The 27589-nt window shown below is 40.6% G+C and overlaps 1 protein-coding gene and 1 non-coding gene across 2 annotated transcripts; one reads left to right on the top strand and one right to left on the bottom strand.

Moving 5' to 3' along the window:
* Positions 1-10439: 10439 nt before the first annotated feature.
* Positions 10440-14933, top strand: pnp4a (purine nucleoside phosphorylase 4a). Its single transcript, XM_028575368.1, has 6 exons — positions 10440-10633; positions 11381-11484; positions 12810-12985; positions 13150-13340; positions 14368-14447; positions 14672-14933. The coding sequence occupies exons 1-6, from the start codon at positions 10504-10506 to the stop codon at positions 14822-14824; spliced, it is 834 nt and encodes a 277-aa protein (XP_028431169.1). The 5' UTR covers positions 10440-10503; the 3' UTR covers positions 14825-14933.
* Positions 14934-18686: 3753 nt separating this feature from the next.
* Positions 18687-18787, bottom strand: LOC114554982 (U6 spliceosomal RNA). The gene has a single exon (XR_003692502.1). It is a non-coding gene; the product is annotated as a U6 spliceosomal RNA (small nuclear RNA).
* Between the last annotated feature and the right edge of the window lie 8802 nt (positions 18788-27589).

The following is a 27589-nucleotide window of genomic DNA, read 5'->3' as shown; positions in this document are numbered from 1 at the left end:
CCAGCAGCAGCAGCTGCCATGATCTTTGTTTTCAAGTAGCAGGGAATTCACACGGAACCGTCGCAACTCTGCCGTCAGTATGTTAAGCCCGCCCACCAACTCTATACACGATGTGATTGGCCTGACCAGAATTTGGTTTTTCCAGCTCACAAGCCAACGGAGAGTTGCTAGACTGACTCTGGCTGCAAATTACATTGGCTGCCGCTAGGGTGCGTCTAGATTTTTAGGCTAACCCAACGGTATATACAGGAGTTAAAATGAGCCCAACCTTAAACATCCACAGCAGTAAAATGCAACATACACATTAATGCAGCAGTAAAATCCATCCAGAAGTATCATGCATAACAGTAAAAGACAGGGAACACTTTACGTACAGTGAGTACTTTTACTTTTCATACTTTAAGTATTACGTAAGGTTTTGAATGCAGTACCTTAAGATGTAGTGGAGTATTTTCACAGTGTGGTATTAGTCATTTTACTTGAGTAAGGGGTTTGAATACTTTTTCCACTACTGGAAGTTTACTGTTTGTATTAGAATCTTAAAGGAAATTACAGGCTAACTGTGACTCAGCAGCAGGAGTAACATATGTGCAGAACTCAATGACAATGACATTTAAATAGACGTGGTCACATTTTCCACATTTTGACTGAGGTGAAGGAATGCAGTAATGTTGAGCATTCAGCTGGGCATTAAACACAAAGAGAGCAGCAGAGGAAACTAAAAACAGAATAAAGCTGTAAATTCAACATGTGACAGAAAAAGCCAAGTCAAATGACACACTATTTATCTGTTTAAGTCTTGAACAGCAGCTAATGTGTTTTGATCTGTGATCTGTGATCTTCTATTGGGAATTATTTCAGATCACAAACATCTTTAATTTAAAACTTCTTAAAACGTCCTTTCATAGAAAACTGTTGATGTATATTTACTGTAATATGTTGCTGGGTTTTTATCCTTCCACTCCTGTCATTTTACATTTGTAACTTTATTTGATCTCCTGGTGTTTTATTATCAATAAGCCTAGTCAGATGCATTTGTGTGTGTGTGTGTGTGTGTGTGTGTGTGTGTGTGTGTGTGTGTGTGTGTGTGTGTGTGTGTGTGTGTGTGTGTGTGTGTGTGTGTGTGTGTGTGTGTGTGTGTGTGTGTGTGTGTGTGTGTGTGAGAGAGAGTATGTATCTGTGTCATATTTTTCGTGATCAAGGACCTTTAGTGGTTGCTGTGATTCACAATTTTTGAAAAACCTACTTTATTGACTGCTCTGTTTTATACCGTCATTAACTACTGACTCACCGGCAAAAGTGATTTATAACCGCTTCAGTAGCAAAAGGCATTTTCGGTGTTGTGCCAAAAATCTCCCCTCTTCTGGAATGTTGTGGCTTAAAAACTGATAACTATTTTTAACCGGAGCATCTGCTGATTAATTCCATACCCGATATGTTATGAATGTGATACACTAAAGTTAGGCATGATACGAGATGAATAAATCCCCATTTTTGTTCTTTTATTCACATCTTCACCACTGTCATGACCGTAAGGGGCTCACCAAAGTTATTACAGTTCACCCTAAAGGGGAAATGAATTTCTGTACTAGATTTGATGGCAAGCCATCCAATAGTTGGCAAGACATTTCACTCAAAAACCACAAATGTAAACCTGATGGTGGCATCACAGGAAAAGTCAGAGGATCTCTAACGTCATTAGGATTCCTCCTCTGGGTACTATGAATCTCTGTACCGAATTTCATCCAATAATTGGTGAGATATTTCAGTCTGAACAAAAATGGTGGACCGTCCAAATCCGACCAAACGATCCATTGAGATGTTGCTCAAAGAAGGTTCAGTATTTTATGTAGTTCACTGGTAGATGGATAATAAAGTTTGTGCAGGACCCTAACCCTTTATGTAGAAAACACATTGTCATTGTATTGTAATTTATATATACACATAAGTATCATCTAAAATACCAGATTTTGCCTTCATTATAACACAACTGTCTGTCTGTCTCTCTGTCTGTGTGCATCTAACCACCAGCTGTGCTCTGTTCATTAACCTGCTAACCAGCTTTCACATGGCTCCTGTTAAACCACACACATACACACACACACACACACACACACACACACACACACACACGGAAATGTATGTTTTATTTTCATCAGCGTCACATGAAACTTTGAATCTCCTAAATGTGTGAGTTGGTTGTATTTTAGAAAATATTTTTGTATTTTCAGTTGATTTGGGGTTTATTTCTGGTGCAAAATGTGTTTAACCGTCAGCATGGGCATGGGCCGCCTAGCCTGCAAAGAGGGAACATTAAAGGCCCACTTCCTGTCGGTTTACACGACCCCTCAGGTTCCAGTTCAGCTCTGGTTCTTGTCCATTAGACCCATATGAGCCTCATTAGCCACAGCTGATCAGAGCAGCAGCAGGCGGACATGTGAAGTGTGTAAGCGGTCATGAGACTCCATGTGCACTTTCAATTAAAACAGAACCGCCTGATGAGCTGCTGCCCATTAAACCACCCAAATCTCATCTCTGATTGGCTGAATCCAGAGTCTGAATCTGGACTTGACAGAGTGAACAAGGTTTAGGGAGACAAATTTAACTTAACTGATGTGAACGTGCTTCAGTTGAAGCTACAGGTTCATTCTTGGTGAAACAACTTTGATTTGTTAACTTGCTAAGTGAATAGGCAACTATAGATACTTGGCACATTTTCAGTCAGGGAATGTAATTAAGTACATTTACTGTAGGGTATAAAAATCTGTATCTATAAATCTGAGGTGCTTGTACTTTACTTGAGTGTTTCTATTTTATGCAACTTTATGCTTCTATCCCTCTACAATTCAGAGCTAAACATTGTACTTTTTACAGTATTTCTCTATTGCTGTAGATTAAACTTCCCAACAGTATATAAGGGAGTGCAAATTAGCACAACCTTAAAACTCTACAGCGGTAAAACGCAACATAAACAATAATGCAGCAGTGATATTAATCCAAAAACATAATAGATAATAGTAAAACACTGTCAGAAACATTTTACTGACATAATGATTTTTCATTTATTTATTTATGAGGAAAATACAATGCTCATTAATCAACAGTACTGTAAATTGCCAGTGTAAGCAAGCCGGCTAATTTTCAACTGTAGTCCTTTGGCGAGATGTTTTGAGAACAGAGCAACAGGAGACCGTAAGGCATTAGTACAGTAATACATTAACAGTTTCCACATTCAGTACATAGTAGCCATGCAAGCAGACAAGCAACAAAACACAGCAGGCATCCCGTGGGACGGGATGCACAGAGATGAAAAGTTAGGAGAGGTCCAAGGAAGGAAGGAAGGAAGGAAGGAAGTCCCCCAGACAGTCTAAAACTATAACAGCATAATGAAGAGCATAACTAAGAGAGACAGGCAGTTTAAGGAGAGGAGCCTGTTCGGGCTTGGAACTCTCCCCTGCCAGATCGGGCTGTACTAGCCTGTCTCCCTCTACTTTTGTTATATTATTAATCTGACGACTATGAAGAGAAGCAGGTGGGCCGGGTTAGGCGGACACTGCAACTCCTCCTCCCTAACTATAAGCTTTATCAAAGAGGATAGTTTTTAGTTTATTCTTAAAAGTAGTGACGGTGTCTGCCCCCCGAACCCAGACTGGGAGCTGGCTCCACAGGAGAGGAGCCTGATAACTGAAGGCTCAGGCTCACATTCTACTTTTAGAAACTCTAGGAACCACAAGTAGATCTGCATTCTGCGAGCGTAGTGCTCTAGTGGGACAATAAGGTACTAGGAGCTCTTCTAGATATGATGGTGCTTGACCATTTAGAGCTTTGTAGGTCAGGAGTAGGATTTTAAAGTAAATCCTGGATTTTACAGGAAGCCAATGCAGAGAAGCTAATACAGGAGAAATATGATCTCTTTTCTTAGTTCTTGTCAGAACACGCGCTGCAGCATTCTGGATCAGCTGGAGAGTCTTAAGGGACTTATTTGAGCTACCTGACAGTAGGGAATTACAATAGTCCAGCCTGGAAGTAACAAATACATGGACTAGTTTTTCAGCCTTGTTTTGAGACAGGATATTCCTAATTTTGGCAATGTTACGTAGATGTAAAAACGCTGTTCTTGAGGTTTGTTTTAGATAAGCGTTAAAGGATATATCCTGATCAAAAATAACTCTTAAATTTCTGACAGTAGTGCTGGAGGCCAGGGCAATACCATCCAGAGTAGCTATATCTTTAGATAATGAGGTTCGGAGGTGTTTAGGGCCCAGCACAATAACTTCAGTTTTGTTAGAGTTTAACATCAGAAAATTGTAGGTCATCCAGGATTTTATATCTTTAATGCATGCTTGAAGTTTAGCTAACTGACTGGTTTCATCTGGTTTGATTGACAAGTATAATTGGGTGTCATCAGCATAACAGTGAAAGTTAATTGAGTGTTTCCTAATAATATTACCAAGAGGAAGCATATATAAGGAGAATAGAATTGGTCCAAGCACTGAGCCTTGTGGAACGCCATGGCTAATTTTAGCGTACTTGGAGGATTCATCATTAATATTAACAAATTGAGATTGATCAGAAAAATAGGACTTAAACCAGCTTAGTGTGATTCTTTGCATGCCAACTAAGTATTCCAATCTCTGTAACAGGATTGTATGGTCAATAGTTTCAAATGCAGCACTAAGATCTAGTAAAACAAGTATGGAGACAAGTCCTTTGTCTGCAGCAGTAAGAAGGTCATTAGTAATTTTCACCAGTGCCGTCTCTGTGCTATAATGCTTACTAAATCCTGATTGAAAGTCCTCAAATAAACTATTGCTATGTAGAAAATCACATAATTGATTAGCAACTACTTTCTCAAGGATCTTGGAGAGAAAGGGAAGGTTAGATATAGGTCTATAGTTTGCTAAGACCTCAGGATTGAGGATGGGTTTTTTCAGGAGAGGGTTTATCACAGCTACTTTAAATGACTGCGGTACATAACCTGTTAATAAAGACATATTGATCATATCTAGTAATGAAGTGTTAATTACGGGTAACGCTTCTTTGAGTAGCCTCGTTGGGATGGGGTCTAAGAGACAGGTAGAAGGCTTAGCTGAGGATACCTTTAAAATTAATTGTTGAAGGTCTATAGGATAAAAGAAGTCTAAGCATGTATCAGGTCTTATCATTCTTTCTATTGATCCTGCGTTTAAAGGTGAACCGTTGGAAATTGAGGGCAAAAGGTGATGGATTTTATCTCTAATAGTTATAATTTTATCATTAAAGAAGCTCATGAAGTCGTCACTACTCAGAGCTTTAGGAATAGATGGCTCACTAGAGCTGTGACTCTCTGTCAGCCTGGCTACATTTCCTTTTCCTCATCATCTTCTTTTTGAGGGGAGCAACAGAGTCTAAAGTTGTCCGTAGGCAGGTTGTAGCACAGTCTACGAATATGTCAATTTGGGAGGGACTAAAGTTAACATAAACGTCCTCTGTTATATTAAGGCACAACATTGAGTTAAGTGCTGTTGGAATGTCTTCCTTAAATTTAGCTGTAGTACTGTCAGACAGGCATCTAGTGTAGAAGCTTTTGTCTAATTTAGTATAGTCAGGTAGTAAGAATTCAAAAGTAATTAAAAAATGGTCTGGTGATACCGGATTCTGCGGAAATATTATTAAATCCTCAATTTCAATACTATATGCCAGAACAAGGTCGAGGGTGTGGTTAAAACAGTGCGTGGCCTTATGCACAGTCTGACTGAAGCCGATTGAATCCAATAATGACTTGAAATCAGTACTAAGGCTATCATTGTCAACGTCCACATGGATATTAAAATCACCTACAATAAGTACTTTGTCTGATTTTAGTACTACACATGATAAAAACTCTGAGAATTCCGATAAAAATTCTGAATACGGACCTGGAGCTCGGTAGATAACAATGAATATAATTGGCTGTAATGTTTTCCATTTTGGATGTTGAAGATTAAGAACAAGACTTTCAAACGAGTTATAATTTAGTTTAGGTTTAGGATTAATTAACAGGCTTGAATCAAAGATGGCTGCAACTCCCCTCCTCGGCCTGAGCCTCTAGGAATTTGAGTATTAATATGACTGGGAGAAGTGGCTTCATTTAGACTAACATATTCTTCATGGCTCAGCCAGGTTTCAGTAAGGCAGAATAGATCAATTTGATTATCTGATATCAAATCGTTTACCAGTACTGCTGCAAACATGCAGAGCAGCAATAGGCAAAAAAACATAAATAAAATACAACAAAAATGATGGAGATCTTGATAAAATGTTAAATTAACTGACAGACACATAAGCCTTGCAGCACAGAGTTGTAAGACACAACTTTAGAAGAGCATACCAAATTGTTAAAGGGGCTGTACTTAAAATACTGAAAGAAATTCAGACTAGGCAGGGATGGCCTCCATACGACTCTCACCAGAGTTTGATTGACATTCAGGCTGTGATTGAAGAGTCAAATCAATTTCGTCCTATGCCTTTTCCTAACCACCATTCCGGGCAGCATGGTGGCCCAATGGTTAGCACTGTGGCCTCACCGCAAGAAGGTTCTGTGTTCGAATCCAGGTCGTTCCGGGGCCTTTCTGTGTGGAGTTTGCATGTTCTCCCCATGTTTGCGTGGTTTTCCTCCGGGTGCTCCGGTTTCCAAACCTGACTCCGCCAGATGGATTGCTTCGCATTTGCTCGGCATATCCATCTGGGAACTTTCCGTTGGAGAACTTTTGGGAAGGGGCGGAATACTGGTTATCTGATTGGATGAACCATCTGTCTATCACCTATGTTGGTGATTGACGGGCCAAATCAACCAATCAGATCCACGAAGTGTATGAAAATACAACCACAAGCCCGCCCCTGCTGCTGCAGGCAAAGCATAGCTCGTAAGCTCAGCATGCAAGCAACATGTCGGTAAAGGAGATTTGCCATTTGTGTAACGAGAATTTAGGAATAAAAGACACCATTTCAGGTTCCCGGACCATATTTCAAAAGAAGGATCCAAGAGAAAAAAAGCATTAGCGAGCAGCTAACAGAATTAGTGCTACCGCTGGCTGATAATACTGGTTAGCTGATTGGATAAACCATCGGTCTATCACCACCTAACCCACCTCAAAACCAACGCTGATTGGCCCGGTCGTTTGGCCAACGGCTCCAAATTTTCTCTGCCTCAAGATGCCAGACTGATCTGCGAGTGGAAAACTGGAGCTCGCGAGATCAGGACGGTCTCACGAGGCTACCGGTTTCCCCCACCATCAAAAACATGTACTAGGTTCTCCAGGCAGTGCCCTTGATCAAGGCACTGGCTCAGATCTGGAGTTGGTCCCCGGGCGCTGTCATTGGCTGCCCACTGCTCCCTTGAGGAATGGGTTAAATGCAGAGAATGAATTTCGCTACATGTACGTGTATGTGACAAATAAAGTATCCTTACCCCCCTTAACCACCATTCCTCAAGCTCAATGGAAAAAAATGTCATGAGGTCAAGAAAAGATGTGAAGGAGAATTAACTTAAGATTTAGGAAAGATAACCGAGAGAGAATCCGACTGCACTTACGCTCGGCGTTATTGGCGTGGGTCTGGGGTGGTGAAACTACCATGTTCCGAAGATTGACTACTTAAAGTGCATCTAGATACTTCACCCTGTGCATTCTTACCGTGTTGTGTGATGCATGCTATATAAACGTTTTACAACCCGGTGTACTTCATTACTGTTTAATTATTAATTATTTGCATTATGGCATTATATCCCTGTTTTTATGTTTGTTCTATGTCTATTTTGAAGCACACGGTGCATGTTACTATTATTATAAAATGGGTTCTTTTCCATCTTATTTTGCATTAATTAAGTCTATTCATGTGAAGGGGAATCTAATTTCCTCATATATACACATATATCATGTAATTGTTATTTTTTTATTACTTTTTTTTTACAACTGCTTACACACGTTAACTATGTCTCCTTTTTTCGAAACTACACACAATTCGCAAAACTGCACACACAAAATGCAAAATGCCTTACATCTTCAAAATGAAACACTGCATTCAAAAAGCCATAAACACATCTAAAAATGAAGCATTTGAATCAAATGGCAAACATATAAACTATAAATATATGTAAACCAAAGATATCATTTTTAGAATAAAGAATACATTTGCGTGTGTGTTAATGGACTGTATTTATATGGCGCTTTTCTAGTCTTAAAGACTACTGAAAGTGCTTTTACATAGTACAGGCACCATTCACGCACATTTTGTGTGTGTGTGTGTGTGTGTGTGTGTGTGTGTGTGTGTGTGTGTGTGTGTGAGAGAGAGAGCCTCCCGTTTAGAGTTAAACTGAAGTAAAATCACGTTACTCAGTCACGTTACTATAGAGGCATGACGCAAAACCAGTCTCCACTTACACAACCAAAACAAAAAAAATCCCAGAATCCTGTTTAGAAAGGAATCCACACACACACACACACACACACACACACACACACACACACACACATTTCTACAACACTGTAGCTCCATTGGCTGCTGCTGATGAATGGACAAGTTGTTGACCAATCAGGAGCATGTGACCAGTGAATATGTAGGCTGCTCAGCATCAGCTGGCCGCACTCAGACTGCATCACACACACACTTATACACTCTTAACACACACAGTTAGGGACATAGGCTGCTTACAGAAACATACACATCAGTCTGCTTTATATTGATCATCATCATCAGTCGTCTGACATCCGTCCATCATGCACAGCAAAGAACAAATCAGGTAAGAAAACACCTTTAGTACATCTTACTGCAAATGCTGTATGCTTTATTGTTGTGCTGTTGTTATTGTTTTTTCTCAAAATACTAGACCACTGTTTACTAAACTTTTTGACTTGTGACCTCTCGTCATTGCATATTTTTATTATGACCAGTTCAACCGAAAAGTGATTTTCTTTTTTGTGAAAGCCTAAATTAGGTACTTGGTTATAAATACCAGTAGCCTACTACAATACCCATGAGCCTATAGGGTGCCGTTGCCATGGAAAGAAGCCAGTCAGAGGACCAGGCAGGCTGTAAACAAACTCACCATTCAACCCGATTGATTCTCTAAATCAAACTGAATGTTAAGGTTAAAGTGTTAAATGTCCATTGCGTTCTGCACAGCTACACCTCCAGTTTGCCTAGCAGAGTTAAAGTGTGATGATTTGCTGGTTCCAGAAGTACTGTTGGTAACACTTTACTTGAAAGTATCGACATAATCGTGACATGGCACTGTCATAACTATGACATGACACTGTCATGAACGTGTCATAAACGTTATAAACAAATCATAAACATTTATGACTTCTGTCATTAAGTGTCATTCAGTTTTTGTCATGACAAGTTGACATTATTTGGGCTGTCTTGATTATGACAACTTGACATTAATCAAAGTGACATTACTAGAAGTTGTCTTGGTCATGACAAGTTGAAATTAAATTAGTTTGGAATGTCTTTGTAATGACAACTTGACATTAACCAGGATGACATTACCAGAGGATGTCTTTGTCATGACAACTTAACATAATGTCATCCTGTTTAATGTCAAACTTGTCATAATCAAGACAACTCAAACAATGTCAACTTGTCATGACAAAAACCGAATGACACTTAACGTTCATGACTTATTTATAACATTTATGACACGTTCGTGACAGTGTCATGTCATAGTTATGACAGTGTCATGTCACGATTATGTCGATACCTTCAAGCAAAGTGTTACCATACTGTTCATCACTACAATTCCATTGCACTTTTTTTCTTTAATGACCTCATCAATGTTCGCCAAACACAGTGTTATGAAACAATCCGATCACGTTTGTTTTGTGGTCCTATTATCTATTGGCTTGACCTCTGTGAGTTGACTCTGAAAGCAGTTACGAGCACTCAGAGAACAATGTAAAACAAAGCAGGGTTCAGTTCAACACTGTTCTAAAGGTTTAATGAGACACACAAGATTATATTCATTTTCTAACAATTGCTCTATTCTCGTTGTTGACGTGAGAGTAGATAAATAAGAAAGGGGCACCAGAGTAGAGCAGGATTGGTTCAAGGTAGGTTCACACTGACACATCTTCAGGAAGGAAAACAGTGTAACTAATTTACTAATGTTACTAATTTAATTTATGATACAAATTTATGATACCAATTAAGTCAGATGAAAAAGACTTAGATCAGAGTTTTCATAGAACGAAATGTAACAGATTCACAACACAGTTTAAGATGAGTACTCAAAAGTATTTGTTCCATTTTAAAGGAAGAGAAAAGAGGGATTTTGACATGGAATAAAGGTTGACATGGAATGAAATTCCCAGTCTGGGTTCGGGGGGCAGACACCGTCACTACTTTGAAGAATAAACTAAAAACTATCCTCTTTGATAAATGAATGAAAAAAAAACCTTAATAATAAATTCCTCTTAAAATAATTCAAATTGATTTCCTCCTGTCTGCAGTCACGATGAATACCAGCAGACAGCTGACTGGTTGATGTCTCAGACGAAGCACCGCCCCCAGGTGGCAATCATCTGCGGGTCTGGACTGGGCATGCTCGCTGACACCCTCAAATGTCAGGATTCCTTCCCGTATAGTGACATACCGGGCTTCCCACAGAGCACAGGTACTCTGAATATATATATTTTTATTATATATTTATTTTATTACTTACAATATTAAATAATATATATGGTGATTTAATATTGTCTGTCAACCTGACAGTAAAGAGCTGTTTACTACATCTTCATCCACATATATTCTACATTGGACTAAATTGGATGAACTGATATCAAAACAAATCACATTAACATCTGTCTATAAGTTAAGTCTATTTGTTTAAAACAGTCAGTGTTTTCATATATCAACGACTGTTAAATTCATGTAAAGTTACATCCTGGACAGACTAAATTTATGACTAAGTAAATCTACATAGGTCAATTTTTATTTATTTTTTGGTCTGTGTTGAATTCACAGTCTATGAGTTTAGTCTCTAAAACTGTGCAGACTGGCTCACAGAACTGCTCAAAAACAGCCAAACTAAATTTCCACATCATTTCTGATAATAAAATGAATCGAGGTCGACCAAAACGAGGTTCAAATCTGGCCTAATCCGTACAATGTCTGCCCAGAATTACAGGTACATTGGAAAGACAAAGCAAAGCAAATAAACTACTGTAAGGACATGTTTAGCCTAGCTTAGCACAAAGACTGGAAGCGAGGGAAAACTGCTAGCATAGCGCATAAAGAGAAAAATGGATCCTAGTTCCCACAGCTCCAACGCTGTCTGGTTACAGGTTTACATGTCGATTTTTGTGTGTTAATTATCATTTACCTGTCTCTCACTTTAATCCTGACTGTGTGTGTGTTGCAGTGAAAGGTCATGCAGGTCGGCTGGTTTTCGGGGAGCTGAAGGGGAAGACATGCGTATGCATGCAGGGTCGCTTCCACATGTATGAAGGACACTCACTCTGCAAGGTGTGTGTGTGTGTCTGCACCCAGCTCCGACCATGCATGAGTTTGGTCACATGTAGCCTTTAGGCAGACTGTTCAATGCTGCTATTGTTTTACTTTAACTCACTCACTCACACACACACACACACACACACACACACACACACACACACACACACACACACACGCACACTTGAGTGGTAGATTATGTAATTGGTCAGGAGACCTTGCCTGAAACTTTAGAACACGTGTCAAACTCAAGGCCCGCCGTTCAAATCCGGCCCTTTGCAGGTTTATATCCGGCCCGTATATCAATTTGGGTTCATAATAAATTTTGGCCCGCCTAGTTTTGCGCCAAACCAAAAACACAGGAAAGTGTTAAAACTGCAATTACATGACATTCAAAGCAGAATATGGCAGATTTGCCGACTGTGAGACTCAGAAGTCCCCCCACAAGCAGCAGAGAGAGTTTTCATATTCAGGCTGTTGTTAAAAAAAAAAAGGTATCATTGTTTTGCTTGATTTGCTAAATTCTTTGATGGCTAAGGAACTCTTTTGATGACTTTTGTAGGGCTTCATGTCAACAAAAATGCGACAGAAAGCGTACAAAAATGTCGGAAAAAGCAACAAATTTACAAAAAGGTGACAAATGTCTCAGAAAGCCACAAAAAAGTCGAAACAAAAGTGAGGAAAATTGACATGCAGTAACAAAAGCAAGTCAATAAACTCTCCATGTCTGGCCCTTGGTGGAATTCTCTCTTTCCAGTGTGGCCCTTAGGGAAAATTAGTTTGACACCCCTGCTTTAGAAGAAAAAAAGATGTTCTAACCTGCTCTTTGTGTCAGCAACATGTCGCTCGTTCAAAATAACCTTGCACTGGCTCTATTTTTATGAAGTTTTGCGCACTTCCTCTACCTCATTGGTCAAACTCGACACTGAAACTGCCCTCCAACTGTATAGAAACGAAGCTGATGAGATTTAACTTACCTTAGCAAATGTTAGCTGCTGGTTAGCAGAACAATAGTAAAGTGCCAACCTAGCTGAGTTTCAGAGGAACACACCGCAGCAAAAGGCAATGTTGACAGGCTTTCTACAGGATTGTAGTATACCGGGAATATCGCCACAGACACCCAGTTATTAACACTGAAAATGCAAGGGCTTTCATCAGCGGCCGTAGGTTCAATCACCATTGTGTTACCTTACTTGGTAATATATAGTGACTTAATGGACATTTATTAAAACTAATAACTTCAAGATTATTCCTTTAACAGGAAGCTTCTTATGTTTTAGAGACAAAGGTATTAACATGTTATGACGAGAGACATGTCTGTCTGTCTGTCTGTTCATCAGACAACGTTTCCAGTTCGAGTCTTCAAACTGTTGGGGGTTGAGACTCTGATCGTGACGAATGCTGCCGGCTCATTGGCAGATGGCCTCCAGCCTGGTGACATCATGATCATCAAAGACCACGTCAACTTCCCCGGACTGGTTGGTCTGAATCCACTGAGTGGACCCAACGACGAAAAGTAACTTTTTTTTTTTGTATTCATTGTTTGTAACAATTATGATCATGTTGTAATCTTTCTTATGTTAACTCCGTTGTCATAACAAAGTATTGAAGTACGTGGCTTTGTTGTTGAGGGTTTGGTTTCAATTGTTGATCTTGTTGTTTAACATTTGTCGTTTAAAGGTTTGGGCCTCGTTTCCCAGCCATGTCAGGTTGCTATGACAAAGGCCTGCGTTGCCTAGCGAAGGAGATCGCCAAGCAGCTGGGCGTGGCCGGCCTCATGCACGAGGGCGTGTACGCCATGGTGGGTGGGCCAACCTTTGAAACCATCGCTGAGGCCAGACTGCTGCATCGACTGGGGGTGGACGCTGTCGGTAAGACACACACACACACACACACACACACACACACACACACACAGAATCATCCTAATGATTTAGTTATTCACAAAGCTTTACTGGTCATTCAATCTAATGGGTTCATACACTGAGGAGTCTTTTCTGAATGTTTAATTCCCAGAAATGTTATAATGTTGGCAATAAATTCTGGAGTTTTCTTCTGTTACCACCTTCTGTCCTCTGTGAAATCTAAAAAAAGTCTCAAAATTATTTAAACAATAAAACAGCAAATCCTCTCATTCGAGAAGCTAGAACATAAAAAAGTGTATTACTTATGTACAAAAAATGACAAACGATTATAAAAATAGTTGCCAACTCATGTACTGTCAATGGATTCATTCTTTGTTTCAGCTCTTCTTATATTTACTGTTAGCTAGTTTCATATATGACAAAGCATCATTTTTTATAAGCTCCTTATACATTTTGTATGCAAACAGTGACTGTACCTGTTAAATAAATGTAGTGGAGTAAAAAATACAATATTTCGCAATGGAATATTGGACTTTCAAGTATTAAAAAAAAAGTGGCATAACAAGAAGTAGTAGAAGTACAAGGACCTCAAATTTGTGCTTGAGTACATTACTTAAGTAAATGTACCTGGTTACATTCCAGCACTGACAGGGAACATTAGGTAATAATAATGTATGACATATTTATGTTGATGTTGTACTTAGTGGTGCAAATTCCCAAACAAAAACTACAGTTGATCAAATGACTATACATCAACTGACACAGTGAACCTGAAGGTTTTGGGGCTCTAGGGAAGTTGCCCAATGGTAATCCATCTCTGTAGAGTCATAATAACAGAATGCAAAGTTTGCCTAATCCTCTTTTATTGTGGGTTTTTACTTTCAGTGTGAATACTTACGCATTTACGATATTTTAATCATAGTCTTGTTGTCAGTACTAACAGTAACAGCAGTATTATTCAACGGTATTATCATAGGTACCAGCAGTACTGTTGTGGCCTGTCTTTGTAACGTAAGGTCTTGTGTGTTTATAGGTATGAGTACGGCTCCTGAGGTCGTCATGGCGACTCACTGCGGTCTGAGAGTTTTCGGCCTTTCTCTGATCACCAACAAGGTAAACGCATCAATCGATAAATCTGATGGATTGCAATAAGGAAGCTGCAGGACACAAAGTGACAAACCAACCTGATTAATAAGATTGATAAACCTGAACCTTCTGGGTCAACTTGGTAGCGGTTTGATTGATTGATTGATGGATTGCTTGTTTGACTCATTAATTAATGAATTGCTCGATCATTTAACCAATATTGATCCGTGTGATTGATTGATCTGTGTCAGGTGGTGAAGAGTTACGAGGATTCGGACAGCGTGAACCATGATAGCGTCTTGGAGGTTGGCCGTCTGCGCTCTCAAACTGTGCAGCAGCTGGTGACCGAACTGATCAGCAGGATGGAGATCAATAACAACAACACCCCCGATAATGCTGTCTGAACACAAACACACACGCACACACACACACACACACACACACACACACACACACAAACACACACACACACAAAGAAGTAGTATAAGAATATTACCTACACACAGCAAAATATGTGTGAGTGTCCTTCAATATGTGTATACTTGATTGTTGCATTGACAAAGTTTTTTAAAACATTCTTGTATTTTATCATACTTTATGTTATTTTTTACTTTTGCTATCATAAACACTTAATTTATATCAACATGGTGCCTAATATTTCTCTATCGGGGTACATTTTTGTGTAAGTATTTATGTATGATATTTTCTGTTAATCCTACAGATTAATATAATGATGAACGCTGTGTCTGATGGTGCTTTAATATAAAAAAAACATAAGTGACCAAGATGTTTCTAAAGATTCTTCTCTTGTATATTTATTTTGTACAAACATTCACTGACCATGTTAATCTGATTAAAATGCTGACAAACCTCCTGCTTCCTGTTTATGGTTTATGCCGATCAACCAATCTTCAGTTGAGTGTTGATGTCAGAGCTGATGTGCATTCAGCTGCAGTTACAATAATGTCTATTAGATGCTCCTGTGATAAAACTTTGACTGTGTTGAAGTGAATGGGAAGAACACCTGACTTCTCTCTACAAACACAAAGTCTTCCAGGGACAATAAGGTCCTAACTAAGATCAGCAGGCAAGTGAAAACCAAATGAAAATTGATTTTGAAATGACAACTTATGAAATGGCAGATAAATTATATTTAAAAACCACCAAAGTGGAAAAAGACATGAGACGCTAAAATATAGTGACTTACAGATGTGTGAAGTTACTCTTTAAGGTGTCCTAAGATGCAGCCAACAGAAACAGAAAGGTTTCCTGTCTGAGACAGAGACAGAATGTTCCTTTAGTTTAAATGATGATTATCTTAGTGCAGGTTATATCCAACCCTGATTGGTTAAGAAAATTCAAACAGAACTGAATGTTTTCTTTCAAATTTCTCAGAGTGACAGGCGGTTTATTCGTTCTGAGATTATACTTTAACCGATTTCCATCAAACTGCACGATCCCAACAGGAGAGGCAGGTAAGTTAAACATATAATCAATACATGTTTGAAAAACAATGTTTTAGTTGTACAGAAGTCTGGGATTGCCAGACCTATCTCCACAGCGCTGTGGAGTATGGTCTGTCTACACCACACATACATGCTGGATCACCGTGACTGCTTCCAGATTTTGAGCATAGCTTGCTAGCTTGAAGTTTTTTGTTGTTTCCCATAGTGAAGGGATTTTGTGAGCTGAACAGAGAGCGGAAGGTGAAGGACATCTGGTGCCGGATGTCAGGCAATTATCTTGGAAATGTACTTCCGTTTATCCAGACTTGCTGTAGCCTGGTACCAGACTCTCGTACATTTCATTTGTACAGAGTGTCTGGCCACTCTCCATTGACAAGTGTTAACTTCCTTGAAGGCGGGTACTCTGTTGAAGTTTAAAACTATTGGATCTGCCCAGAGCCACTCTGGATCTGCCATAACCAATCACTAATGTTTGGTCGTGATGTTGGCTTAGCATTGCTAGTGTTCGCCTTAGCTAACTCCTTCACCACTGACGGAGCAAGCTGGAAAATCAAACTTTTCTCGAACCCTGTGGGGAGGAGAGCCACAACGTTATGGCCACCAATACAACTCAGCAAAGACTGTTCTTGCTCGGGCTTTAACTTCTGGATATTCTGCAGCCGAATGGCTTCGCTCAAATCTTTCTCCGCCGCCATTACGGAACTACAACTCAAACTTGCGCACAACCTCAACGTCATCATTTTCAGCCACTCCCTCTGTTCGCTGATTGGACCGCCAAAGATTTGGCCAGAGAAAACCCAAGAATATACTGTAAACCCAGATGGTGTACTGAAGGAAAATGAGAATTGAGCGGAAGTACGTAGGAGGACGGAGCCAGGCTAGACTTGTTGTACGGTCACTCTGACTTTACGTAACACCAGACTACTAAGGTGAAGTGCTGCTGTTGCTGCTCCAGTAGAGGCTGCAGTGTTTATTACAGCCACAATATGAATAACAAACAAAATCCTGATTTCTCTCTTCTTGTCTTACTAGTTGTGGTGCTAAAAATTGGAGTTTCACTTTGAACCAAAGTGTTGGGTGAAGACCGACTTTGCCATCTTTAAGACATTTATTTGAGGGGTCAGAGGGAATTGTAAAGAAAACATTTTTGTGTCAAGAACATTGTTTCGCCAGGCTTAGATGTTGAGGTTTAAAACTCCATCTTCTGAGGAAGATTCTGCGATACAATTGAAAGCTCCAGAACAGCTTTTAATTGGACCTTGTGGTAAGAGTCAACAACCCGGTCTCACGCCAGGTCGTGAAATAGTCAATAGGGACGCGATCCCCGGACTCCGGGGTGAAAGTTCTGTGTTTTTTGACCCGTCCACCACCCCGACCAACCTCCCTGCGCGGATTTTCACCTTATCAATACTACTCGCTACCGTCATCATTCTGTGATCACGAAATATGCTTCCCATTGAAATACATTGTTTTAAAATTCTTAATCATGAAAAAAAAAAGACATTTACGTGTCCTGTCCACGACTTAACAGATTCAATAACGTGACCATATCACGAACTGCCATGAGACCGGGCTGGAGTCAACTGCTGATCAAGATCAAGAATAAATTGTAAATCTCAATGTTAATCTACTTTTGTTTCACAAAAACAGGTGTGCAGTGTTGAGGAGCAGAGTCCCTCGCTGCCCCCTGTTGTTCAGATACAATGACCTCTGAACTCTTTTTCGTGTCCCTGGGGGCTCTGCTGCTGGTTCTGATCGTTCTGCTGGTTCTCTGCTGGGTCCTCAGACACAACAAAAGCAGGTAAGAACCCACAGCTGCCTCATACAGACATCAGCAGCTTAAATTTGCTTAAAAACACTGCATCAACATTGATATAAACAGTTATTTTCATTCAGGACCTTTTTCCTGTGTTTACTTTTTTGCTCCTGCCCCAGACACATCTAACTACAAAGCAAGGACTCTTAGTCTGTCTGTCTGTCTGTTTGTCTGTTTGTCTGTCTGTCTTTCTGTCGCTTCTGTCTGTCTGTATGTGGTCCTTCACATATCTCAAGAACCTTTCCTCGATCTACTTTACACGTGACAGGTGTATTGCTGGGCACCCAAGGACGTACGGTGTTGGATGTTGTTGCAGTCTGGACACGCAACACGTTCAATATTAATAAACTTTAATTAAACAAAGGTCCTAGGATTCACGCAGTGCTAAGCAGAAGGATGGAGTCAACAAATGTTGAAAAGAAGATTAAAGGAGGTCATGAACCGCTTGCCAGCTGCACAGTTCCAGAGTATCAGTAGAACTCCATTAAAAAAAACAAGGAAAACTGTAATTGCAGACCAAATGTACCAATAACAATAGATTCACCTTCTTTTCTGAATCTGTCCAAGCACCTCCTGTAATTTGGCCACCCCATAATCCACCAGAGAATGAGTTAAAGTATTATTTTAATTCTATCCAGGTATTTACCCCCTCTTCTCACTAGACACCACCGCGTTTCTCATTAGCATAAAATAGACAGAAAGGAAGAGAAGTCCATTGGAAGTGACCATCTCTTCACTACTTTGACACACACAGCACTTTCTACAGTTACTGTGGTGTCTTCCTGGTTTTAGCAGCTTTTCCCTCTTCCACTTTTCACAAAACTTCTTCTGAATTTATTATCATTTTGTGGGTTTTTTCTCCCGTGCTGCAGTACAATCGTTACTGCCTAAACTGTTACTGATGCGTCGGCGAGGATGCTGTTTCACCAAAACACAAACATCACTAAAAACCAATTGGGTGGGGATATATAAAAATCACATTTCAATGAAAAGTGATGCTTCACCATTGTGAATGTAATCCTTTTGCCAGATGTCATGCTAATCTTATCCGTATCATTCCCAGTTTAGCACATGTGACATGATGCTTTTTATTTATTGTTTATTTATCAGGGACATTACCTATAACATTATCACATTAAGAGATCATGAGACAGAAGCCTTAATAATGATGAACTCTGTTGTGTGGGGTCGGGTATTTATGCATGGTCACACATCCAGTGGGAGCGGGTTGGATTGGGTTAAGAAAACAGTCCCATGCAGGGTGTTACTGTGTAGTATATTAAGAGGGGACCCCCTACTGACACACTGCAGAAACAGCATGCTGGGTACAGCTCATTATTTTTTGCTTGGAGACCGGAGATGTTATCATCAATATCGCAAACTTTCAAGCATCAGCGATATAACTTTTGGAATTAAGGCATTTGTTCCTGGAAATGTAGCCCTAAATAGCTAGCTGTTAGCAAATGATGCGTTTAGGCCTACTCTATCATTGCTATCATGCAACTATGTCATGATACGTATATTGCGCAGGACCCAAGGGAGCACAGTGTCAAGTGTGAAGTTGTTTGGATGAGTTGTTCTTGAGAGAGCTGAATACAGCAATACCAGAGGCCAAGCAACCGTCCTGTTTCGAACAGGCACAATTTGAATGGACACTGCACTAGTCTAACCAATGAACGGAGTAAATGTTCTCATGTGGCTCATTGTGTGAAAAGAAACCGAACCAAGGGAATGCAACAGGTTAACAACTTCTTCATTGGTTCGGACCAGAACAAAGTAATTATAGGTTTGAAAATGCCTTAATACAACATCAGAGAGTGTTTCTCAGCTCTCCATGTGTGTTGCGTTTCACAGTTTTAAAGCATCTCTTTGGTATCTGTTTCCTTAGAAACCTTACAGAGTTGAAGATCTCAGCAGGACGACCTGCTCGTGTCCTGACCATCAGAACCGAGCCAGACCAGCTCGACCAGCTCCTGGACCGCCTGCTGGACCGAGTCTTTCTCCAGGTGGAACCCGGACTAGAGGAACTTGGAGACAAACCTCCGGCAGAACCTGGAGAGGATCTTAAAGGAGAACTTGGATCACATTCTGGATCAAACCCGGAGCTTGTCACAGAAGCTTCTCATCCCAATAGAGGTAGGTGTTACTGAACCAAACCTTGCTCTTTTATCAAAACAAAACTGAAAATGTTGAAAATTTGAAGTTCAATTATCTTCATTTTTTTTAATTTTAAAATGTATTTCTGTGGGAGTCACACCTGCAGTTAAATCACCAAAAAGATCTAAACCTGCATTGTCAAATTAATTTGAGAGAACTGAAAGAAGTAGAAGTGGCAGTTGTAACAGAAGCAGTGAAAGAAATCTGATTGGCTGATAAATTTTGGGTCAGTTTAATTGAAAGTACTGAAATGAGTTTAAGAGTCTGTTAAAGTGAAAGCAATGAGAGGAGTTGAATTGTCGGTTGAACCTATACATTGTAATGGTGCTGCGATAAGCTAAATGCTAAAGAGGGAAAGTTGCCAAATTTCGACTGGCTGAAACAAGTCTTCTGGCGGAGTTTTACCGGCGGGTTAGTCTCGCATTGCCAGACCTTCCTCCACAGCGCTGCGGAGGAGGGTCTAGCTAGTTCACACAGCATCCCAGGTTGGTAGAAAAACATGCTCTGGTATTGGCATTTCTTTAAACCAATCACAATTGTCATGGGCGGCGCTAAGCACTGGAAAAGCCACGGTGCCGCTGCAAAATAGCTTCAGGAAGGAACTTGTTTTGGTGGAACATGTGTACGTTTAAAAGTTGTTTTAGTCGTGCAACAGAAAACTTAGATTGGACAGATAGTCTAGCTAGCTGTCTGGATTTACCCGGCAGAGATCTGAGGAGCAGTTAACCATAATAGCAACGGATAAATGAGTGAAATCCGGCTGAATTTTCGTCATCTGTAGCCACGCCCCTAATGCATGCCCTGCTTTATCGTCAATTTTAAAATAAATGGGACCACAAGTTACAAAATGAACATCATGCTGCCTTGAAGAGGACTTGCAACTAGTGATTGAGGCCATACACTCATTATGAAAATGTTTACTGAATTAATCAAGTTAAAAGTATGGTCATTTTCCCACAGATTTCTATTTTGCAACCAGTTGAGTCACCGCATGCTGGAAATGAGATAGAAAGCAGGTTTATGCGCAATATCAGTTTAGTCAGCAGCAGATCCATCTGCTGGTGCTGAGATGAAGTTCAGACATTACTGATACTGAGCCTTTTATACAGTATTTGGAGCTCTGACAAAACTTTAAAAAATCTTAATTATTTAGGTTTTATGAAACTTTGACTGAAGCTGAATGCAGACTTGTTTCTCTCCTTCAGCAGCTTCTGCAACTCTCTTCAAAGACAAAGACAACTCGTAGAAATGGATCACTGTTGCAATTCCTCTTGCAGGTGAGAAAAAAAAGTCTGTAGCCTGTGGATCAAAAATTACATTCCTATTTATATCCAAATGTTTACAGTATTACAATTTCACTTCTTTCTGTAATACAATGATGTCCTTCACTCCAGCCACTCCTCCTCCTCCCGCCAATCTGGATCATACCGACGACCTCTGCCCTCAGCGGTCGGATCCATCCCACTATGCCTTTCTCTCTTCTCAGGGTGCCTCCTGTAGTGCATCCTGGGAAGAGGAGCAACATCATGAGTCACAATTTTAGAGAGAAATAAAAGAATTATTTTGAAATTCACAACATTCAAATAGAGACTGACTTCTGAAAGATAAAACTGTCAAATAAAACTTGTGTTTGTAAAATAATGAATATAAAAGTAGAAGCTGCTTTTTTATGTATGAAATCAAGCCATTTTTAATTGTAAACTGCATATTTGCTGTGCATAAATGGAAAGTTCAACAGACATAATAGTAACGAAGGGGAGGCAGGGCTTGGTGAACCGTACATTTTTTTTCGTGGTACTATAACTACTAATGGTGACTATGTATCCATAATAATCATAAACAATAAAATAAATGGACAATGTGACGCCGTAGATTTCCGCGGAGACGAGTGAAGTCTATTAGAAGCACTTTTCCAGTGATGGCTGAGCGTTACTGCGCAGCCTCAAACTGAGCTTGATGACGTAGATCTCAATAATTCCCAATCTTACAGAGACGGAGATCGTAGGTATATGTAAGGAGATAACATGGCTAATATTGCTAACTAAAATGCTAGATAACATTAGTAATTAAACTAAAACAGCTAATGTAAGTCGAAACTGCCTGCGAGCTTCTCCTGTACTATACGGTAATTTGTCTACTATGCGACAGTAAGTCGTCTGGTTATGACACAGTCGTTAGCATATTTTTACAAAAATGTCTGCTACGGAGCCATAACGTGAGGTACAAGGTAATGGAACCTTTTATACATTGTCGGGTTTCTTTAGAAATAAAGAATGGACAAATAGAGTCTTTAAACGCGTAAAAAATGTTAAGTTATTCGCTGTCAAAGTGGTGCCAAAATGAATGGCAGTCAATGGGATGCTAATGGTGGGTGATGGCTTGATAGCATCAAAATGGCTCCAAAGGAGGTACGCTTTGTGGATGCTCGCTTACCCCCTTGAGAATAATGAATCGGTTTTATAAAGAAACTAAAAACTAGCAAAGAAACTCCATCTGAACTCAGCTGGTCCTCACTGTCAGTCAGTACTATTAGCCCACCTGCAGAGGGAGTGATGGAGCTGCTGGTGAAGCTGGAACCAGCCAGTTGGACTTGATAAAGGGGTTGATTGTCTTCTGTGCTGGTAACTGAAAGGATTTTAGGCTCACTGGATTGGATGAGATGATGGTGATCTGGGAGGAAACTCCTCTTAAATGTTAACCTTTTAAACTGAGTGGGTGGATACACTCTAAACATCTGTGATGTGTTGAGTTTCTGTAAGTGGACTCACACTGACACAGAGGAAGTGATGTGTGTTTCTCTATAATCTAGTTTTCCATGTCAGCTCATGCCAAGAAAAAGGGGGGTGTTGAAAACTTTAGAATGATAATCGTGCTATATCCAAATGATGAGATGTGGAATTGAACATTTTGACTTTCTAAGTATCTCATAATGACTTTCTAAATCCAAATTGTGTTGATACTATGGAGGGCTTTCCAGGGTTAAATGGGTAGACCTTCTACTCTGATGAATTTGGAGGAGACAGATTATGAAGAATAATGGTTCAAATCTGTGCAGCAGAAGCAGAGATATCCTGATTTTTAGTCCCTAATATGGATCAAGCTCCAACAGTCTTTCATTGCCATAGCCTGGTAAACACCAAAATCTCTACACCTTCAGTTTGTAACACAGGCTTGCTATTATTTTCTTAGGCTTGACAATGCTCCTGAGTTTGGACAACTATTTTCAAAGGCTGAGAAGGACAAACCACAACCACTATGACTTTCATGTGTAAGATTTGTTAAATTAAAAATATAAAAAAATATTCCAAGCTAAAATGGGATGAGCAAGCAGCAACCACCAGGCAAAGGCCAACACACCATCAACCACATCTGTGTGGCGATTTGAAGAATCATTCTTTTATGCAATACCATTGGAAATAGTGAAAATATTAAACAAAACTTGTTTAAAACTGTATTGACTTTGTATTTGTTCACTTTGTATTTGTTCACTTCAATACAGTCAGAGTTGTATCATCTAGTGGATGTTAGAGGAACTGCAACTGGGTTATGGCTAGAAAGGATCCGTCTCGTGCAAAAATGAAAACATTCTTATTGTAATTGGAGCGACTCAGGGAACAACAAAAAACTTGGAAGTGATCAGGATTCCGAGGTGGGCGGGAAGCCCTTCGCAGGAGGCGGGAGAGAAGATACTTGAGAGGGAAGAGTTATAACAGCCAGGTAGATGTTTGTCTTTTTTTTTTTATTGATTATTTATTTGGGCTTTTACGCCTTTAATGGACAGGACAGGTGAGAAAGGGGAGAGAGAGGGACAAAGAAATGCAGGAAATCATCACAGGTTGGATTCAAAACCTGGACCTCTGCGTCAAGGCATAAACCTCTAAATATATGTGCTCCAGCTCTACCCACTGAGCCAACCTGGCCACAGATGGTTGTCATTTTAAACTTATCCAGCATTTTGATGACTGTTTGCTGCTTTCTTACAGAGCTGATTTTTAATCTGCCTCGAAACTATTCAGCACTTTGTTCAACTTTTGTTGTTCTTACTGTAGTGCCGGATCACAGAAAACCTTCAAACTCGACAACGCCAACTCCTGTTGAGGGACAGGAGGAACCCTTTAGATCCTTAATATGTTATTTAGTGTATCGTGTGACCAACTTTGATTTTCCCCGAACAGGAACAATTAATAGGGCACATATATTGTACAAAAATAGGTTTGGTTTTATTACAAAGTAGTTTAAAAGAATCCCAATAAAAATAGTGGGGATAGTTTAGTAAAATAAATTAGATGGCAGAGACATTTGGTCTTACTCTCCTCAAAGTAGGAAGGTCGGGTCAGCGCACACACACCACCCCGGGAGGACTGTGGAAGACACAAAGAGGAGACAGAAGGCCCAGCACCGACAAGGACATGCACTACACACTTATTTCTACGTGATTTGCTACGGCATATCATGCAAGTCACTACAAAATATCATGCAAGTCACAGCAAAATATACAGTGTCGGGGCTACGTACACATCGCAACAGAGTGTCACACGGTGCATTCTCACCACAAGGAGGCAGTGTGTCGACACAGACCCAGCCTTGTACAGGGTCAAGCTGTGGCTATACAGAGCGAGGAGAGCAACCTGTGTTAACAGACCAAATGCAAGCACATACATATATGTATCAAGCAAAGCAAATAAACAAAAGAAACAAAATGGTAAAATAGCAGTAGAAAACAGTGACTCGATGCCAATGAAGTATTTTCCGGAGCTCTACAGCCACAAACTACAGGTTGAAGAACATCCTATAAAAGTAGCACATGGCGTGCAGTAGCATAAGCAACACAGAAGGATAACATTTAGCCGAAACATTAATTGCTACCACATACCGCTAGAATAACTGATAGGCATTACCGTCAGTTTGCTCCAGTTCCCTCTGTGAAGGACGGGAACTTGCATCTGGCTATCACCCTGCACGACAGGAGAATCCACACAACGCGGTGCGCTCAGTGAGAGGTAAGGGACTAATGACTGAATCTGGTAAGCTTTTTATCACTTCCTGATTGGCAACAGGTCACATGACCATGTGATGCAACTACAAGCACAAATCAACTGGTTTCCCACATTACGTAAATAGAGGGGCTTTACTTGAACTGGTCCTTCAACAGCTAAACTGGTATCTTTTTCAGATAGTAATTCATAATCTAGTCCATATCCATGACGTTCCACTTCCGGGATTGCTCTGGTGCCGCATGAAATTCTGCCGGATGCATGTAATTTCGCCGATGTCGTTTTCCTTACGCTTTCTTTGTGTTGGAATTTTAAACTCCGGTGGATTTATGAGGACTATGGTTGACTGCTCTTCAGATCTCTGCAGGGTAAATTGAGACAGCTAGCTAGACTATCTGTCCAATCTGAGTTTTCTCTCATACAACTATTTTACAGCGGTTCCGTGCGGAGCTTAGCGCCGCCCATGACGATTGTAATTGGTTTAAAGAAATGCCAATAAACCAGAGCACGTTTTTCTCCCATCCCAGAATGCTATGTGGACTAGCCAGACCCTCCTCCGCTCTGCAGCATGTGCATGGTCTGGCAAAGCGAGACTATTCATAATCTAGCTAATTAGTAAACTGGTCCTTCATCAGCTGGCTAGTGGTATCTTTGTCAGTTGGTCTTTCGTCAGCAAGCTAGTTGGTAAACAGGTTCATCTTTTAGCTAGGATATTGTATGACTTAGTCACTCATCAAACCTAGTCCTTTGTCAGCTTGCTAATTGGTAAAATGATGATTCATCCGCTAGCTACTGGTATTTTTATTTGTAAGTCCCTCATCAGCCAGCTAGCTAGTTAAGTGATAAGTGATACAGATACAGTTAGTCCTTCAGGTAGTTACTGTATTAAATTAGTAAACTGCTCCTTTGTCAGCTAGCTATAGAGAGGCAAAGTCCCCCCTGTTATGTAGCAGATGATACACAGCGGAATAGACGTGACCATCGAGCTTAGCGTCAATTTAGCTTCTTCTTTATTCTCTTCTTCTTCTCCACCCATCTTACAAAACATGCAGTACCATATCTTGTGGTCTACAGCGACCTCTAGAGGTTAAACTCGTAACTCAATACACAACATACAGTATTTCCCCTCTTGCTTAGGAAGCTTACCAGATTACCCTTTTTTTTCATCTCACATTGTCATTTCCTCTTCAATAGTTTCCCCCCCCAAAGGCCATGAGAAGGATTAATGTACATAATCACTAAGCCATGCAGGCTTCTTTCTGACCCTGGCGGGTGACAACATGTCACCATCCAGCAGTTGTACAGGTCCCGGCTCAGGTACCGGAACAGAACTCTCAATGGTATCTGTTACACTGTTAGGAACCAGAGAGAGATGAGTAGCGTTCCATGTGAGTCCATCTTCCAGCACATACGCATTTGCACCAGCTCTCCGTACCACCCTGGCTATGGGTGGTCTATGGAACTTTGACATTCCTTTATTTACATGGAAGGGTTTCCGTACTCTTACTAGGCTCCCCTCTTTGATCCTTGGTACTTGTGCACCTCTCCTCACATCTGTGTAGGTTTTCGATGCGTTTTGTTTGGAGGTGACGGGTTGCGCAGCTGCTTCTCTGACAGCAAGGTAGATTTGCTTACTGGACCGATATTCACCTTTGTGCACATTTTCCTGCTGAACATCAGTTCATATGGTGACACTCCTGTTGTACTGTGTGGAGTTGCACGGTACGTGAGCAAGAAGTCCTGTATGAATGGTTTCCATGATTTCCTCTCCTGCTCGGCAGTAAGAAGTGTCTCTTTGAGAACGCGGTTTCAGCGTTCGATTGCTCCGTTTGCTTGTGGATAATAATATAAAGACACTTTCCTGTGTGTAATGTCCCTCACTGCCAGAAATTCTGTGAACTCGCTCGAAGTAAACTGTGTCCCATTATCACTAATGAGTTCTGTGGGGTTGCCGAAGCAGGCAAACACAGTAGGCAGGAAGGTGGTGACAGCCGTGGTTGTGATTGAGTGTGTAAAAGCCACCTCCGGCCACTTTGTGTAATAGTCAATCAGTGTCACCGTATAGCGCCAGTCCCAGTTTGCTGACTTGAACGGTCCGACGATGTCAAGTCCTACTTTCTGCCATGGACCGTCTTGCAGTGGAACTGGCTGAAGTGGAGCAGCATGCATCTTAGCACTTTTATCATTCATCTGGCAGGTCACACATGCATTAATTCTGTCCTGCACCCACAGGTCCATGCCGGGCCACCAGTATAAGTCTCGCAGCCTCTGCTTGGTGCGTACAACACCGTGGTGAGTTTCATGTGCCAGGTCCACCAGCTGTTTTCTCAGGGCCACAGGCACTATAGCCGTCAATGAGGACCCCTGTATATCATCTTGCACTGAGAGTTCATCTCTAGTAGCAAAGTAGGGTTTGAGCACTGCAGGTAGAGACTTTTCATTTTAGGCCACAACTTTACTGCTGTTTCCAGAGTGAGATTTGCATCCGTTTGCACTAACAGTCTCTCACGTATTTTTACACAGCTAGCATGCTCAATCAGTTGGTCTTGTACCATTTCATCCGTGTTTCCAGCAAATCCGCACGTTGTAGCTAGCTCGCGTAGCGCGCCCACATACTCGGCTACAGTCTCATGCGGTTTTTGCACTCTTAGTCTGAACTTGTCGTTCCACCACGACATTTATTGCTGGGCTGAAATGTGCACGCAATGCACCTACTGCTGAATCATAAGTTGTATC

This window comes from Perca flavescens, chromosome 4, assembly GCF_004354835.1.
Source record: "Perca flavescens isolate YP-PL-M2 chromosome 4, PFLA_1.0, whole genome shotgun sequence".
Taxonomy (NCBI): domain Eukaryota; kingdom Metazoa; phylum Chordata; class Actinopteri; order Perciformes; family Percidae; genus Perca; species Perca flavescens.
This window is presented reverse-complemented; position numbering and strand designations above follow the sequence as displayed.

What these genes read in the sequence shown, in the direction of transcription:
- pnp4a (XM_028575368.1), top strand. Translation starts at nt 10,504, where the DNA reads ATGTCTCAGACGAAGCACCGCCCCCAGGTGGCAATCATCTGCGGGTCT. An exon ending in AAGGACACTCACTCTGCAAG is followed by an intron (nt 11,485 to 12,809) that starts GTGTGTGTGTGT and finishes TCTGTTCATCAG; the next exon opens with ACAACGTTTCCAGTTCGAGT. An exon ending in TTTCTCTGATCACCAACAAG is followed by an intron (nt 14,448 to 14,671) that starts GTAAACGCATCA and finishes GATCTGTGTCAG; the next exon opens with GTGGTGAAGAGTTACGAGGA.